This window comes from Equus asinus, chromosome 14 (assembly GCF_041296235.1).
Source record: "Equus asinus isolate D_3611 breed Donkey chromosome 14, EquAss-T2T_v2, whole genome shotgun sequence".
Taxonomy (NCBI): Eukaryota; Metazoa; Chordata; class Mammalia; order Perissodactyla; family Equidae; genus Equus; species Equus asinus.
In genome coordinates, this window is record NC_091803.1 from 28327298 (window position 1) to 28343066 (window position 15769).

At 40.7% G+C, this 15769-nt stretch overlaps 1 protein-coding gene across 1 annotated transcript in view; it reads right to left on the reverse strand.

Annotated features, from left to right (window-relative positions):
* Positions 1-13101: 13101 nt before the first annotated feature.
* LCMT1 (leucine carboxyl methyltransferase 1) overlaps positions 13102-15769 on the reverse strand; it is a 50545-nt gene continuing 47877 nt past the window's right edge. Inside the window, exons 10-11 of the mRNA XM_044747035.2 lie at positions 15030-15127; positions 13102-13325 (exon numbers count right to left, since the gene is read on the reverse strand). Of these exons, the coding sequence (XP_044602970.1) occupies positions 13303-13325; positions 15030-15127 (121 nt within the window). The 3' untranslated portion in view covers positions 13102-13302. The remainder of the gene's footprint in view (positions 13326-15029; positions 15128-15769) is intronic.

Genomic DNA, 15769 nt, shown 5'->3' on the forward strand with positions numbered 1-15769 from the left:
AATTCTTTTAAAGGTATACAGTGGAATGCAAATACCATCATGACTTTTTTTATCTACCCAACATCTGTTTTAAAAATGCACAAACAAGCTCATCTCCAGAAGTTGGAAATCTTACGTGGCTCCTTTTACTCCATGAACTTGTATTTTCATTCTAGTTAACCTCCTACCCTAGATTTTTTTAAGCTCAAAAGGTTTTTATTGATCACCCTATCATACCCTCCCAAACAAAATCATATCTATATTATACACAGCACATAGCATATATATTTTTATACGTATATATACAGAGAGAGAAATTAATACTTTAATACATTTTATGTGACTGTTGGGTCTAAATGCTCATTTTATTCCCTTCTGGATTGAATTATCATTACAATTATTATTAATAGACAATTGATCAATATAACCCAACTATACTACAAATGTTGATAGTTATTAAACATAAAAGAAAATTTTATTGGAAATGTATCTTTTAATGAGATGGATAGAGCAGGTTTTACTTATTTATTCAATGACTTTATATATCCCAAGATGACTACAGCTTATTTCTAGGAGACAGTGTTCAATCTCAATTCGATTTCCATTTTTCCTTTTTATAGATATAGGCATGGAGAGACCTTTCACAAAAATAAATAGAAGAGGATTGTAAGCGGTTTTCTATAGCAATGCTACACACTTCTTTGAACACCTTTAGAGTTATATGCCAAAAATAACAGTGTCTATTCTTCTAAAAAAATTTTAATCAAGCTGACAACGCTATCATATTCCCCTTCAATTTTGTTGAAAGCAAAGACTTCTTCTCAAACCTAAAAAAGAATTTGATCCTTGGTCATTATTATTATTCACTTTCTCAATGCCCACCTCAGTATTTCTAATTGTATCCCAACCCAGGTTTTAATTCCCAGGGCAAAACACCAGTGAAGATTTGGGATGAGCGAGAATTATGTTCTGTGAAGTGGGAGAAGGGCAATGGGGAAAGGGAGTGGATCACACGAGGTGAGGATCTGGAAATGGATGCCCTTCAAACAGTTTCTTTTTCATTATCTCCCCACCATGAAGACTTTCAGACTTTTTCCTTCCTAATCACCCCCTCTATTAAGTTTTAATACCATAGATATATGGTCTATCTGTTTATGTAGTGCAGCCCTTTGGAGTGCTACAAACCACCCTCCAAGACCCAATTTTTGAACCCTTGGGGGAAACACAACCTCCGCTGGGAAGGGATCCCTTAAAAGCATCCTTGTGAGACGTGGATAAGGAGGACAGATTAGTGGTTACCAGGGAGGAAGGGGGTGGAGGAAGGGTGAGAGGGGTAAAGGGGCACAGGTGTATGGTGACAGATAAAAACTAGACTATTGGGGGTGAGCAAGATGCAGTCTATACAGAAACTGATATAGAATAATGTATATCATGTATATGTAACCTGAAGTTACACAATGTTATAAACCAATAAGACCTCAATAAAAAAAATTGAAAAAGTATCCTTGTAAAACTCCTGGGAAGACTTTGTGACTCCCAAGAGGAAATCTGTGCCCCTCGGAAGCACATTGCTCCAGCCAAGTGGGACTCATCTCCGCTTCTCAATCATTCCATACTGTATTACAGTCAGAAACTTCCTTCCCTCTTTCACCACTCCCCCTCCGGGTCCCACTCACCTGGAACATCCTCAGGTCTCAGCATACTCACCTGTCTCTTTCCCAGCACCTCCTATAGCACCCTCCTGGACTTGCCACAAGACACTGAAATAGCCAGGCTCTCTATCTGGGGCCACTGCTAGATGGTGCTCTGTGAGCTCAGAGACCATGTCTGCCATGTCCACTGTTAAATCTTTATTCCTAGCACACAGCTTGGCACAAAGCATTAATGAAGGAACCAATCACCCAATAATTGCCTTCTTCCTCCCAACCCACACCCGGAACCTGCATTGTTACCCAAAGTTTGGTCTCTGATCCCAATGCCAATCCAAATAATGAGAACAGAGTCTTGGGTGGAAAAGGAAAGGCTTTACTTTGCCAGGCAGAGGGAGCAAAGCAAGGGCTAGTACCTCAAAAATTGCAAGCTCCCCGTTAAGAAATGGGTAGAGGCTTTTATTCGGGGCTTTAGGTAGGGGAGGGGGGCTGTGGCCTTCTTGGTCAGCATTTTCCCATCAGCCTGTGTTTGCGGCTGCTTACAGTGGAGGAGACAAAGGATTTCTCAGACAAGTGTCCTTGGCTGTTTGTCTCCATGATGGAAGGTAGACTGACGTCAGGAAGTCGTGGAGTTGGGTCTGGGAAGCTTTGGTTTCTTGATAGTCTCTGGACATTAGTTTCTCTGTAAAAGAACTTCAAGGTCCTGTGATTAGCCACAACTTTAGTGGGAACTCAGCATGAAGCCATCTGGACTTTAACAACTTGTAACTTCTATTTGGTTGTAAAGCTCAGGGAGTCAGAGTTTGAGGAGTATAAGGAATATAAGGAGTTAAGCAGTATAAGGAGTATATGAGGGTAACTAAAGAACCAGGGAACTGGAAATGAGCACTTTTAGTTTTCACCCATATATGCTGGGTTCACTGTAGGGGAACCAGTATCAGGGTTGATATTAACTAAGAGCTGGTAACAGTATTGGTTAGCTACAGAGGGGTAATAAACCATCCCCAACCATAGTGGCTTAAAGCAACCATTCATTGAGCTCATGATTCTGCGAGTTGGCTGAGCAGTTCTTCTAGTCTGGGCTGGCTTGGCTGATCTCATCTGGGCTCACTTGTACATCTGCGGTCAGCTGCTGAGTTGGCTGGGGTCTGGGTCTAGGGAGGGCCTCATCTCTTGCCTCATCTCATCTGGGACAGCCCACCTCTGCTCCACGTGGTCTTCTCATCCAACAGACGAGGCCAGGCTTACTCACATCATGGTCGCCACATGGTTTCTGAGAGCAGCAGGAGAAGGTGAATCCAGGGCACAAGCACCTGTCAGGTTGCTGCTCAGGTCTTGTTTCTTATTGTCCCACTAGTCAAAGCAAATCATATGACCACTCTCAATTCAAAGAGTGGAGAGAGACTCTAGAAGACTTCATAGCCATTCTTTGCAACCTACCACACTTCATCACCAGCACCAAGGAGAAAGCTGCCCTTTTCCTATACATGGTTTCCTGTAATGTTCCTTTTAGCATGATTTCACCAGGGTATTCCTAAGGCCCATCCCTGATTCCTACTCCTCAAGGACCACCCCTACCTCTTCCTTAAGGGGGCCCGTCTCCTTATGTCTCTGAATTCTCTCCCCTCTGCCCTCTGGAAGCCACAATGCCCCCTCAGTCTTCAGACAACCAGCACTAAAACTTATCCACAACTTGGAAACAACCAGAACAATGGGTAAAACCAGAACAATGTGCCTTACCTGAGTTCCCAGAACTCTCCCAGGTCTCTTTATTACTCACTTAATCACAGAGTTTAGCAAATTCTATCTCAAGACAGAGCAAGATGATTTTCCCAGCACTGAGCTCAGCAAGATCTTGGATCTTATTCCCTGACATCTGTCTTACCCTCCAGGGGTCCAACAGGTATCGGTGATCCGGCCTTGAGAGATGCCTCACTTAAACAGTGCCTGCATTATTTCAAGAGTTGTTGGTACTGGAGGCATCTTTTTCCCTCTCTCGTGCTGATCCTCAAGCTGACAAAATTTAAGCAAGAGACCAACATGTGTCATGATAGCATCTGAGTCCCCCACATCCGAATCCCAAGGATGTTTTCCTAGAGTAGCTATAAATCAAATGTCTTGGTACAGGTAGGATTACACCATCTTCCACACTATGACTACCTTGAGTCATCAGAGCACTTAATTAGCACTGTAATTATTTTGGTTTATTTGTTTGTTTGCTTCACTGTCTCTCAGTGCTTGAAAAATACTTGTGGAATGGATAAAAATGATGACAAGTTCAGGCAAGGACCACAAAAGCAACAAACAGGATGCGAAGTTACAACCACCAGGAAAGTTTACACAAGGTGATGGGGAAAAGTCCTTCTGGGGAGGTGATGCTTAAACTAAGCTTTAAGGGGTAAAGTTGAGTCAGAAAAGGGAATAGCAAGTGCAAAGGCCAGCAGAGGCAGAGTTTGGTAGGTTAAGGAAAAGAAAGAAGGCAGGGCTAGAGAAGTGTCATGGGAAGAGGAGAGTGGCACAAGATGAAGTAGGAGAGGTGAGGAGGGACCAGACCATGCAGGGTCTTGGGTCTTGTAGACCATGAGAAGGACTTGGATTTCATACCAAGGGGAAGAAGGGTCCTTGGGGATTTTTAAGGAGGGGTGTGGAATGGTCCATTTTACATTTGTTGCAGCTACCTCAGAACGAAGCTCTGCCTTTTGTACAATGGACTCTTGCGTTTTCCTGTGAAGACCTCAGCCCCTCCACCTGGCTGGCTCTTAAAGCACTTGAACCTCAACCACTAGGGCAATTTGACGTCCAGGTCTTTGCCGAAGGATCTGACCTCAAGTTCCCTGTCATGGAATCTTGTATAAAATGTCCAGCTTTCAGGACATTATTTAGGCATATCAGTTCTGCAGTCCTGTTTTTTCCATATTTTCTAAATTCTACTCTTGCCATAAATCCAGCGTCCCAGAGCTATATGATTGGACTGCGTTGTGTCGGCCCCACAGAATTTCACTTCAGTATTAATCATCAGCTTGCATCACGGAACCCTGGAGCAGCAGCTGACAAATCCAGGCCCACAGCACTTGCAGGGATCTCACTGAGGATGCTCAGGAAAAGCTCCTCGGGCCTCTGGGAAGGAAGAGTTGTGCCTTTCTTGAGAAGGAGGCTGGCTTGCAATTTTACGGAAACTAAATCATGTTTCAATCCTTGAGAGGACTGGGAGAGAGTCAAATTTGTAGCCCACTTCCAGTACCTGTGTGAGGCAATAAGATATGCACAACTGTGGGCCTTTTGTTTTTGTTTAACTCATGTTCAAGCCCCCCTAAGCAGTTATGTTTGCCTTTTGTGTTGTTGTAGCCACCTCAATTCCTTCTGTGGAACAAGGAGGGATACGAAAAAGTAAACCAAAATAAGAACATATATCCTGTCCATAACAGATATTTTATTCCTGACCATCCATGCCTTCCCTACAAAAAAGTAAAAAACTCTAAGATAAAAATATAGTTGGACTCTCCTTTGAACTTCATAAATTTTCTGACATCATACAAACATATTCTCTGAAGTAGAGCAAACACAATCAAAATGACTCCACCTTGGGGAACTAATGATCTAAAAGCTTTCCAATTTTTCTCTCTTGCCCATCTTGCATTAGCAAAAGGCAGAAAGCCAGATATTCTATTTCCCAGCCCCCCTTGCAAGTAGATGCAGTTCTAGGGTTGCCAGATTTAGCAAATAAAAATGGGGGACACCCAGTTAAATTTGAATTCCAGGTAAGCAACACATGACTTTAGTATAAGTATGTCCCAAATATTCCATGAAACATAATTACACTAAAAAAATTTTGTGTTGTTTACCTCAAATTAAAATTTAACTAGGTATCCAGTATCTTATCTGGCACTCCTACCTAGTTCTTACTATGAGATATAGGGGAAAATATACTGGAGCACACGTGGGAAAAATTTTATTCTGGATAAAAAGGTAAGACCCATCTTTTTTCCTACCATGAATGCAGTTGTGATGCCTGGCACTCTAGCAGCTACTTTATGATCATAAGGCAACAGCAAAAGATTAAAAGGCCACATGCTGAGGAAGACAGAGCACATAGAGCAAACCCAGGTCCTTGATGATATTCTTCAATCAATACTCTATCACTGAGACTGAAAGCATTCTAGATACCCGCTGGTGTTTTGAGGTTTTTTTTTTTTTTTACAGCCATTTCTGCTGCTAAATATTCAAAAGCCTCCCTAAGAACTGTAAGATTTTTGGAAAAAAGGATCACTCAGCATCAGCGGCATCTAGGGCAGCCCAAAAATGGGAAATAAGTCAATCTGATAAATGTGGAAACTTATCAGAAATAAGGAAATGAGACAGCAGGGCAACCACATCCACAAGCACTAGTGAGGATGGGGGATTTTTATGTGCTGCTTGGGGCAAGAGGAGACGGGATATATATATATAATGTAGCAGTCAAAAGCACAAGTTCTAGAGCCAACCTGCCTAGTTTCAAACTCAGTTCCATCATTTATTGGCTATATGACTTTGGACAAATTGCAAAATTTCCATGTGCCCTTATTTCTTCATCTTTAAAATAAAAACAGAAACAGAACATGACATAGTGTTGTTATAAGGACAGAATGCGTTAATATAAGTAAAGCAATTAGAAACACAAATATACAACCAGTTAGTGATCATGGGTGGCATACAAGCATGCTCTTTGCATATGCTAATCCCTCAGCTGAGGGTACTCTTTCCTCATCTCCTTGTATGAGATAGCCTCAGGAAAGCTTTCCCACCAGCTGCGAATGACTAAGCTGCTTTGGTCAGGTGAGGCCGTGGCTTTCCCACATAATGTTTGCCAGCTTTATGGCAAGGCATATTTAACTGTCCATCCTCTCCAGAAGAATGGAAGCTCCTTAAGGGCATATACCATGTCTGTCTTGCTCAACTTGTATTCAATATAATAATAAAAGAAGGATGAAAGGGAGAAAGGGAAAAGGAAATCAGCATTTGGGATGGACTGAAGGTGGGCAGAGCTGCAGGGATGAAATCCAGGGAAAGCACAGTCCAAGGAGAGAGACTAGCCTTAGACAAGGCCCACTGTCAGTCAGCTGGAGAATAAGACTGTAAATGCAGGACTGAGAAGGACAGGCTGGTGGTGGTATAAAGAAATGCGGGAAGTTAAGAATGAAGCCCAAAAGGACTAGGTGTGAGACAACGGATGACTGAGTCAGGCTGGCAGTAGGACAGGAGAGATGTCTATCAACAGATCATGGCCACCCAGTTGATGAGGAGAACAAGAAAAAGCAGGGAGTGAGTGACTCTCAGGTCTCTGAGTGGAGTGGGGGTCCACCAGCAAAGAAAGCAGAGCCATAAGGCAGAGATATTTAGGAGGGGGAAGAGATGTATTTTTTAGACATGTTGAGTTTGAGGAGCCAGTGAATCATCTAAGAGGAGGTGTAGGACAGGGACCTGGGCAAGCAGCCTGGGAAAGAGAGTTTGAGACAAACTCTGAGAGTCAAAAGGTTATGGTGAGAACAACCAGACAGAAGATCAACAAGGAGACAGAGGACTTGAATAACACTGTGAACAAACTGGACGTGACAGACGTATACAGAACATTCCAACCAATAACAGCAGAATATACATTTCTCTCAAGCACACACAGAACATTCTTCAGGATAGACTATATGTTAGGCCACAAAATTAGGTCAAAAATTTTAACAGATTGAAATCATACAAAGGATTTTTTCCTAACAAAATGGAATAAACTAGAAATCAACGGCAGAAGGAAAACTGGTAAATTCAGAAATATGTGGAACTTAAACAGCACACTCTTAACCAATGGGCCACAGAAGAAATCAAAAGAGAAATTAGATAATACCTTGATAAAATGAAAATGAAAGAACATACCAAAACTATACGTGATGCTGTGAAATACGTGCTAAGAGGGAAATTTATAGCTGTAAACACACACTAAAAAAGGAGATAGACCTGAAATCAACAAGGTAAATTTACATCTTAAGGAACTAGAAAAAGAACAAACCAAAAGTTAGTGAAAGGAAGGAAATAAGGATTAGAGCAGAAACAAATGAAATAGAGAAAGACAAACAATAGAGGAAATAAAATCAAAAGCTCATTCTTCAAAAAGATCAAACCAGATGACAAACCTTGAGCTACAGCAACAAAAAAACAGAGAAGACTCAAATTACTGAAATTAGAAATTAAAGTGGGGACATTACTACTGATTTTACATAAATAAAAGGATTATAAGAGAGTACTATGAACAACTGTACCAACAAATTGGATAACCCAGACGAAATGGACAAATTCCTAGAAACACACAAACTACTAAGATTGAATTATGAAGAAACAGAAAACCTGAAAAGACCTGTAACTGGCAAGAAGATTGAATCAGTAATTAAAAACCTCCCAACAAAGAAAAGTCCAGAACAGATGGCTTCAGTGGTGAATTCTACCAAACATTTAAAGAACACCAATTCTTCTTAACCTCTTCCAAAAAACTGAAGAGGAGGGAGGACTTCCTAACTCATTCTATGAGGTCAGCCTTTCCCTCACACCAAAGCCAGACAGTGACACTACAAGAAAACCATAGACCAATATCCTTTATGAATATTGATGCAAAAGTCCTCAACAAAATACTAGCAAACCAAATTCAGCAGCATATTGAAAGGACTATATACCATGACCAAGTGGGGTTATTCCTGGAATGCAAAAATGGTTCAACATACAAAAATCAATAAATGTAATATACCACATTAACAAAATGAAGGGAAAACGCACATCATCTCAATTGACGCAGGAAAAGTATTGGACAAAATTCATAACTTTTCGTGAAAAAAAACACTTCACAAAATAGTAATAGAAAAAAACTACCTCAATATAATAAAGACCATCTATGAAAAACCCACAGCCAACATCATACTCAACCGTGAAAGACAAAGCTTTTTCTCTAAGATCAGGAAAAGAAAATTCCCTCTTTTGCTGCTTCTATTCAATATTGTACTGGAAGGTCTACCAGGGCAATTAGGCAAGAAAAAGAAAGAAAAGGCATCCAATCTGGAAGGGAAGGAAAATTATCTCTGTTCCAAATTACACGATCTTATATATAGGATATTGCACGAAAAAAACTGTTAGAATAAACAAATTCACCAAGAGTGCACAAAATACACACACACAAATTAGTTGCATTTCTATACACTAAAAACGAATAATCCTAAAAGGGATTTTTAAAAATTCCACTTACAATAGAACAGAATCAAAAAGAACAAAATACTTAGGAATAAACTTAACCAAGGAGGCTAAAGTACACTGAAAACTACAAACTTTCATTGAAAGAAATTAAAGAAGGTTTTAATAAATAAATGGAAAGACATCCCATATTGACGGATTGGAAGGCTTAGTATTGTCAAGATGTCATTACCACCCAAAGCAATCTACAGATTCAACGTAATACCTACCAAAATCCCAACAACGTTTTTTGCAGAAATAGAAAAACCCATCCTAAAATTCATATAGAACGTCAAGGAACCCCAAATCCCCAAAACAATCTTGAAAAAGAAGAACAAAGTTGGAGGACTCATGCTTCCTGATTTAGAAACTTACTACACAGCTACAGTAATCAAAACAGTGTAGTACTGACATAAAGACAAATAGAACAGTAGAATAGAATAGAGAGCCCAGAAATAAACCCTTGCATATACAGTCAAGTAATTTTTGAGAAGAATGCCAAGACCATTCAGTGGGGACATTTCTTCAACAAATGGTGTTAGGAATACTGGATATCCACATGCAAAAGAATGAAGTTGGAGCCTTACTTTATATCATATACAAAAATTAACTCAAAATGGATCCATGACCTAAATGTAAGACCTAAAACTACAAATATACAGATGACCAACAAGCCTATGAAAAGATGGCCAACATCACCAATCAACAGAGAAACGCAAAACAAAATGACAACGAAATAACACTTCACACCCATTAGGATGCCTACTATCAAACAAAAAGAAAAACAAAACACCCAGAAAATAACACGTGTTGTGAAGATGCAGAGAAATTGGAATCCTTGTACATTACTGATGGGAATATAAAATGGTGCAGCCACTACGGAAAGCAGTATAGAAGATCCTCAAAGAAATAAAAATAGAATTACCATATGATCCAGCAATTCCACTTTTGGGCATATACTGAAAAGAGTTGAGAGCAGAAACTCCAACATTCGTACACCAATGCTCTTAGCAACATTATTCACAGTACCCAAAGGCTGGAAACACTCAAATGTCCACTGATGGATGGATAACCAAAACGTGGTATATACATACAATGAAATATTATTCAGCCTCAGAAAACAAATGAAATTCTGATATAGGCTACATGGATGAAACTTGAAGACATTATGTTAAATACAATAAGCCAGAGACAGAAAACAAATATAGTATGATTCCATAGATATAAGTTACCTAAGAGAATGCATGGAATCAGAAAGTAGAGTAGTGGTTACCAGTGGCGGAGGGTAGGAATGGGAAGTTAGTGTTCAATTGGTACAGAATTTCAATTTGGGATGTTGAAAAAGTTCTGAGGATGGATGGTAGAGATAGTTGCACAACAATGTGAATGTACTTAATGCCACTGAGATGTACACTTAAAAATGGTTAAAATGGCAAATTTTGTTATTTATAGTTTACCACAATAAAAGGAAAAAAAAATTTTCAAAGATTGGCACCTGAGCTAACATCTGTTACCAATCCTTTTCTTTTCTTCTTCTTCTTCTCCCAAAAGTCCCCCAGTACACAGTTGAATATTCTAGTTGTGAGTGTCTCTGGTTGTGCTATGTGGGACCCTGCCTCAGCATGGCCTGATGAGTGGAGCCATGTCTGTGCCCAGGATCCGAACCAGCGAAACGCCAGGCTGCTGAAGCGGAGCGCGTCAACTTAACCACTCGGCCATGGAGTCGACCCCAAGAAAAAAATTTTTAAAAGAAAGAGAAAAGCCAATGGTGATCCATGAAGACCAATTCCTCGGGTTATGGTAAAAAGCGGAATCGCTGGATATGGGAAGCAGGAAAAGGGTAGAAGGAGGGTTGTCCAGGAGGCCTAGGGAGAGGCAGCAAAAACATTTCAAGGAGATGGTGGCCCATGTCAGATGTTGCCAAGAACTTGGGACAGCCAAGGACTGAGTGAGGGTCACTGGATGTGATGGTATCAATGTCACTGACGTCCTTCCAAAGAGTGGGTTCAGTTAACTAGTGTGTGTAGACATTACAAAGGGTTTGAGGTGAACAGGTGGAAGAAAAGAGGCAGTGAGTGGCAATAACTCACGGGGAAAATGAATTTCAAGTTCTAATTCAAAAAAGGTAAAAACACACTTCAGCATGCATGTCTCAGTTACAGGATGCATGGCTGAGAGAGGGCCTGAAAGCCAACCCTTGGTGAGAAACTGTAAAATGCTGGGTCAACCATTCCCTCATGTGGTGCTTCTCAACTTCAGCGTTTCCAAATATGTCACCTCCATGATTCCTGCAACATTCTTGTAGTGCTTCTACTATTATTTTCTTAGTAACTCTCTTTAAATGGACTCACTTTTTTTGTCTTTAGGAAGATTAGCCCTGAGCTAACATCCGCCGCCAATCCTCTTTTTGCTGAGGAAGATTGGCCATGAGCTAACATCTGTGCCCGCCCTCCTCTACTTCATAAGCCATGCATAGGTCCACACTCAGGATCAGAACCAGCAAGCCTAGGCTGCCAAAGCGGAACATGTGAACTTAACCACTGTGCACCGGGTTGGCCCCCAAATGGACTCAGTTTTAAAATGAAATTGATAGGTACTTTAAGGGATATTTTATAACACAACCATCAATAGTAATGCAATATCATTTGCCTTGAACAGAAAGTAATTCATAAAAATAAATACAAAGAGAAACAGAAATATAATTGAACCAAAGGTTTTTTTTAATTTCAGCCAGATACTGTTGCTGCCTCAGTGAAGAGCTATAACACTCTGACCTTAACTTGTGATCGAAATCAAAACCAAAACCATGCTAACGCAGTGCATGTATACACATGTAAAAATGAAACAAGTTTCAAAAAACAATCTTCATTCACCCTTACACATCACTGGTAAAGTGCTGTAATATGTCCTTGTCTATTCTATTTTATATCTTTTTAAAATAATGGACTTGATCCACTAAGTGGATTCACCATTCATTAATGACTTGGTCCCAGGATTTCAAAAACATTGGATTAGTGAACATTACAGAAGTGTTAAAGACACACCAGAACCAGCCTGAGGTCTTCTCCTTGAACTTAAGAAGACTTGAAAGATAACTAAAATGGAAGTTAAGTTTCTCACTGAGCGACTCAGTGTCATTTCCCACCGTATCAGTGCGTCCGCTCCCATCAAGAGGCATGCTGTTGTGTGGTGGTACACAGCCCACACTCTAGAGAACACTGACAGAGAGAGTCCATGTGGTCGAAGAAGGGGCTGTTATCTCTCAAGGAGAGGAGAGGGCCGGGATTTCGGGTTTCTCATGGCCATTCTGCATATGCAGGTTCAGGTTCAGGTTCAGAACCACAGCCGCATAGCCAAAAAGGTCCACAGGTGTGGTTATGCCTTATGTTTCCGAACTGCGGGGTAAGCACTCTGGGGGCACTATTCATCTGTATCACAACTGTATGAGTTTCCTATGGCTGCTGTAACAAATTACCACAAACTTAATGGCTTAAAACAACACAAATTTATTCTCTTATAGTCCTAGAGGTCAAAAACCTGAAATCAGTTTCACTGGGCTCAAGTCAAGGTGTTGGCAAAGCTGGTTCCTTCTGGAGGCTCTGAGAATCTGTCTTTTTGCCCTTTTCAGCATCTAGGGGCCGCCCAGATTCCTTGGCTTTCTCTCCTTTCTCCATCTTCAAAGCACATCACTCCAATCTCTGCTTCCAGCATCATACCTCCTTCCCCTGACTCTGACCCTCCTGCCTCCCCTTATAAGGACCCTTGTGATTATATCGGGCCCCCCCAGATACTCCCAGGTAATCTCCCCACCTCAAGAACCTTAATTGAATCACACATGCAAAGCCCCTTTGGCCATATAAGGTAACATATTCACAGGTTCAGGGTATCAGGAGTGAACATTTTAGTGGGCCACCATTCAGTCTGCCACAGTAACTGAGATGAATGAGGATTTCAGCAGGCTAGTCTGGCAAAGGCAGAAACGCGAACACAGAAGAGCTCCAGCATCTGGTGAAGGCTAAGTGTCAGGGTGCTAGGTGCAAGGTCAGGTGCTACAAACAAGAGCACGTGGAAGTAAATCCCAAAAGGGACACAAAGGTATGAGCTGAGTCTGACTCACAGATAAGCCAGGGTCAAAGCAGGATTCAGGATCTTTGGTTTCAACTAGTATAGAGGTGAACCAGAGCCCTCCCAGGCGGAGCGAGAATGAGCAGCAGACAAGCGGCAGAGGACCAACACATAGGCAACTGACAACTGAGATTTATTTAAAGGACAAGTCAACAGGAACAAGAACTGGTGTGACAACCCTAATAACAGAGGGCTCTCCAAGTGCGGGGTGGGGCTGGCAGGCGACGCCTCGCCATCACTTAGGAAACGTGGCATATCCACTCTGGGAGCATCAGTGGCTTCAGCTTCTGGCTCAGCATGAGCCTTGAACAGATTAACAAGTGATCTCCTTCAAACCTGAGGGGAGGAAACACACAAATGCTGCTAAGAAACGCTCACAGCGTAGAGCAGAGAAAATAGTCAGAGGTGGGAGAATACAACCCTCCTGGACGCTAGTGACCAGCTCGGGGGCACAGGCCACACATCTGGTCACTGCAGCTCTGGTCTTCTGTTTTGTAAGATGAGACTTCAGACAGAAACCAGAGGTTGGACAAGACTCTGTTTATAGGTAATTTTAAAGGGATTAAGAAAGCATTGTACAGTTTGTGGGCTCTTTGCAGTTAATGCTAAAAGTCGATCCTTTAAATGCTGAACTTGGAGCAATTGCAGACAGTTCTTCACCACACATGCAAGTACTGATATCACAAAGCAGCCAGAAGGAAAGTGGGGACAAAAGAAGCCCCCTACATAAAAATATTCTATATACTTTTATTTTATAAAAACCAGAATTAACTCAATAGTATTACAAACAACCTGCATTTTCAAAAGTGTGAGAAACTTTAAGTAAATTTGGACATAGCCTCATGAAAGAATTTTTATAAAGCCATTAAAATTATGCTCAATGAGAGTTTTTAATAGTAAGGGGAAGTACTTATAGTATTAAGTTGAAAAGATCGGGAATCAAAGTTACAAATATGTAAGTTCGACTCTGCTAAAAATGAAACAATAGCTAAAAAGAGTGGAAGGAAAAAGTTATTAGAGGTTATCACTGAGTGACAGGCTTACAGGTGAATTTCTTTTCTTCATCATACTTTTTTTAGAAGTTTCCAAAGTCTCTACTAAAAATTATATTGTTTTTCAAATTGAGGGGAGGATAACAAAATAAAAACATACTAATACAGGATTTTTAAATAAAAAAGTTTAAAAGGACTTTGTGGGCTGAACTGCACAGCTGGGTAATTTATAAACTAGTGGAATGATAAGCCCAAGGGGGATGATTAATAGCCTTGGGCCAACCTGGAATTTTCATATAGGAGACAGTCCTCGCCTCTGATAAGTTCTTTGTTTTGTATTAGCTACCCGCCTAAGGCTGTATGTCATTTGGACACATCTGTACGAAGCTTCAAGGGCAACTACTACATTAAAGGCCAAAACTGGAATCTGAAATGGTCTCCACAGGGCTGGCAAGACCCCAAGAGATAAGCCCTGGGGAAGTAAGATCAACATGGGGCGGTTGTAAAGAAGGAACTGGATCAAGACCAAGTAACAAGAAACACTGAGACAGGGATTCACGCTCTCTCTCCATGGCCCCACTCTGCCAGGCCAGGGAACTTCTGCTTAATCATAAGGGATGAGAGGGAGCTATTCAACCCACAGCTGCATGAGTTTGTTAGAGAGATAATGAAGTGTTTTTAACATCGAGTAAACCTGGTTAAATGTTGATTAAAAAGACAAACATTGGTTACTTTTATTGAGATTATCACTTTACACTCTCAAGGTCTTTTCCCTACCAGCTGAGGAAATTCCCCAGCAGACCTCTACTGGGTGGGTAGTTGGTTGGTTTGTTTATTTTGATACATGTGGTTTATTTAAACAGTTCCCCTGATTCTCATGCTATAAAACACAGATGATATAACAGCTAATTCTCTGGATATGCTCATGGATAGATGCATAAGATCCTCTAGATCTGTCTAGGCTGAAAGCTCCACTTATGTCTTACATTCTTTGGAGATGAAAACTTCCCCACTTCTAGGTCAAATCAACAAAAGTAAAGTCATGTACCTAGTTCACTTCCTCCTCTGGTTGCCCAACAAAGGCAGTAATGCTGCATGAGCTGCTCAAGAAGCTCCATTTCGTCCAGGAATTCAAGCGACTCTATTCTGTGGAGAATAAAAATAGAACAATATAAATTTATACGATTAAAAATAAACATGATGACCTGTAGTTATGGATATGGAAAGATGTTCATGATATACTAAGTGAGAAGAAGCAGGCTACAAAATAGTATGCATGGTGTGGTTCCATTTTAACTTATTTTTATTGAAAAAAATAAAAAATATCATCACAGAAGTCAAAAGACAAATGACAACCTAGAAAAAAATCTTTGCAATACAAATAACAAAGGGTAATTTCTTTGCTATATTAAGAGGTGTCATACTTCAGTAAGAAAAACTTTAAAAACTCATTTAAAATATGGATAAAAGTTGGGGCTGGCCCCGTGGCCGAGTGGTTAAGTTCGCGTGCTCCACTGCAGGCGGCCCAGTGTTTCGTTAGTTCGAATCCTGGGCGCGGACATGGCACTGCTCATCAGACCACGCTGAGGCAGCGTCCCACATGCCACAACTAGAAGAACCCACAACGAAGAATACACAACTATGTACCGGGGGGCTTTGGGGAGAAAAAGGAAAAAATAAAAATCTTTAAAAAAAAAATTAAAAAAAAAAAAATATATGGATAAAAGAACAGTTCACCAGAAAGGAAGAACAAGAGGTTTTCAGTGCTATTTATGAGAAAAGAAATGT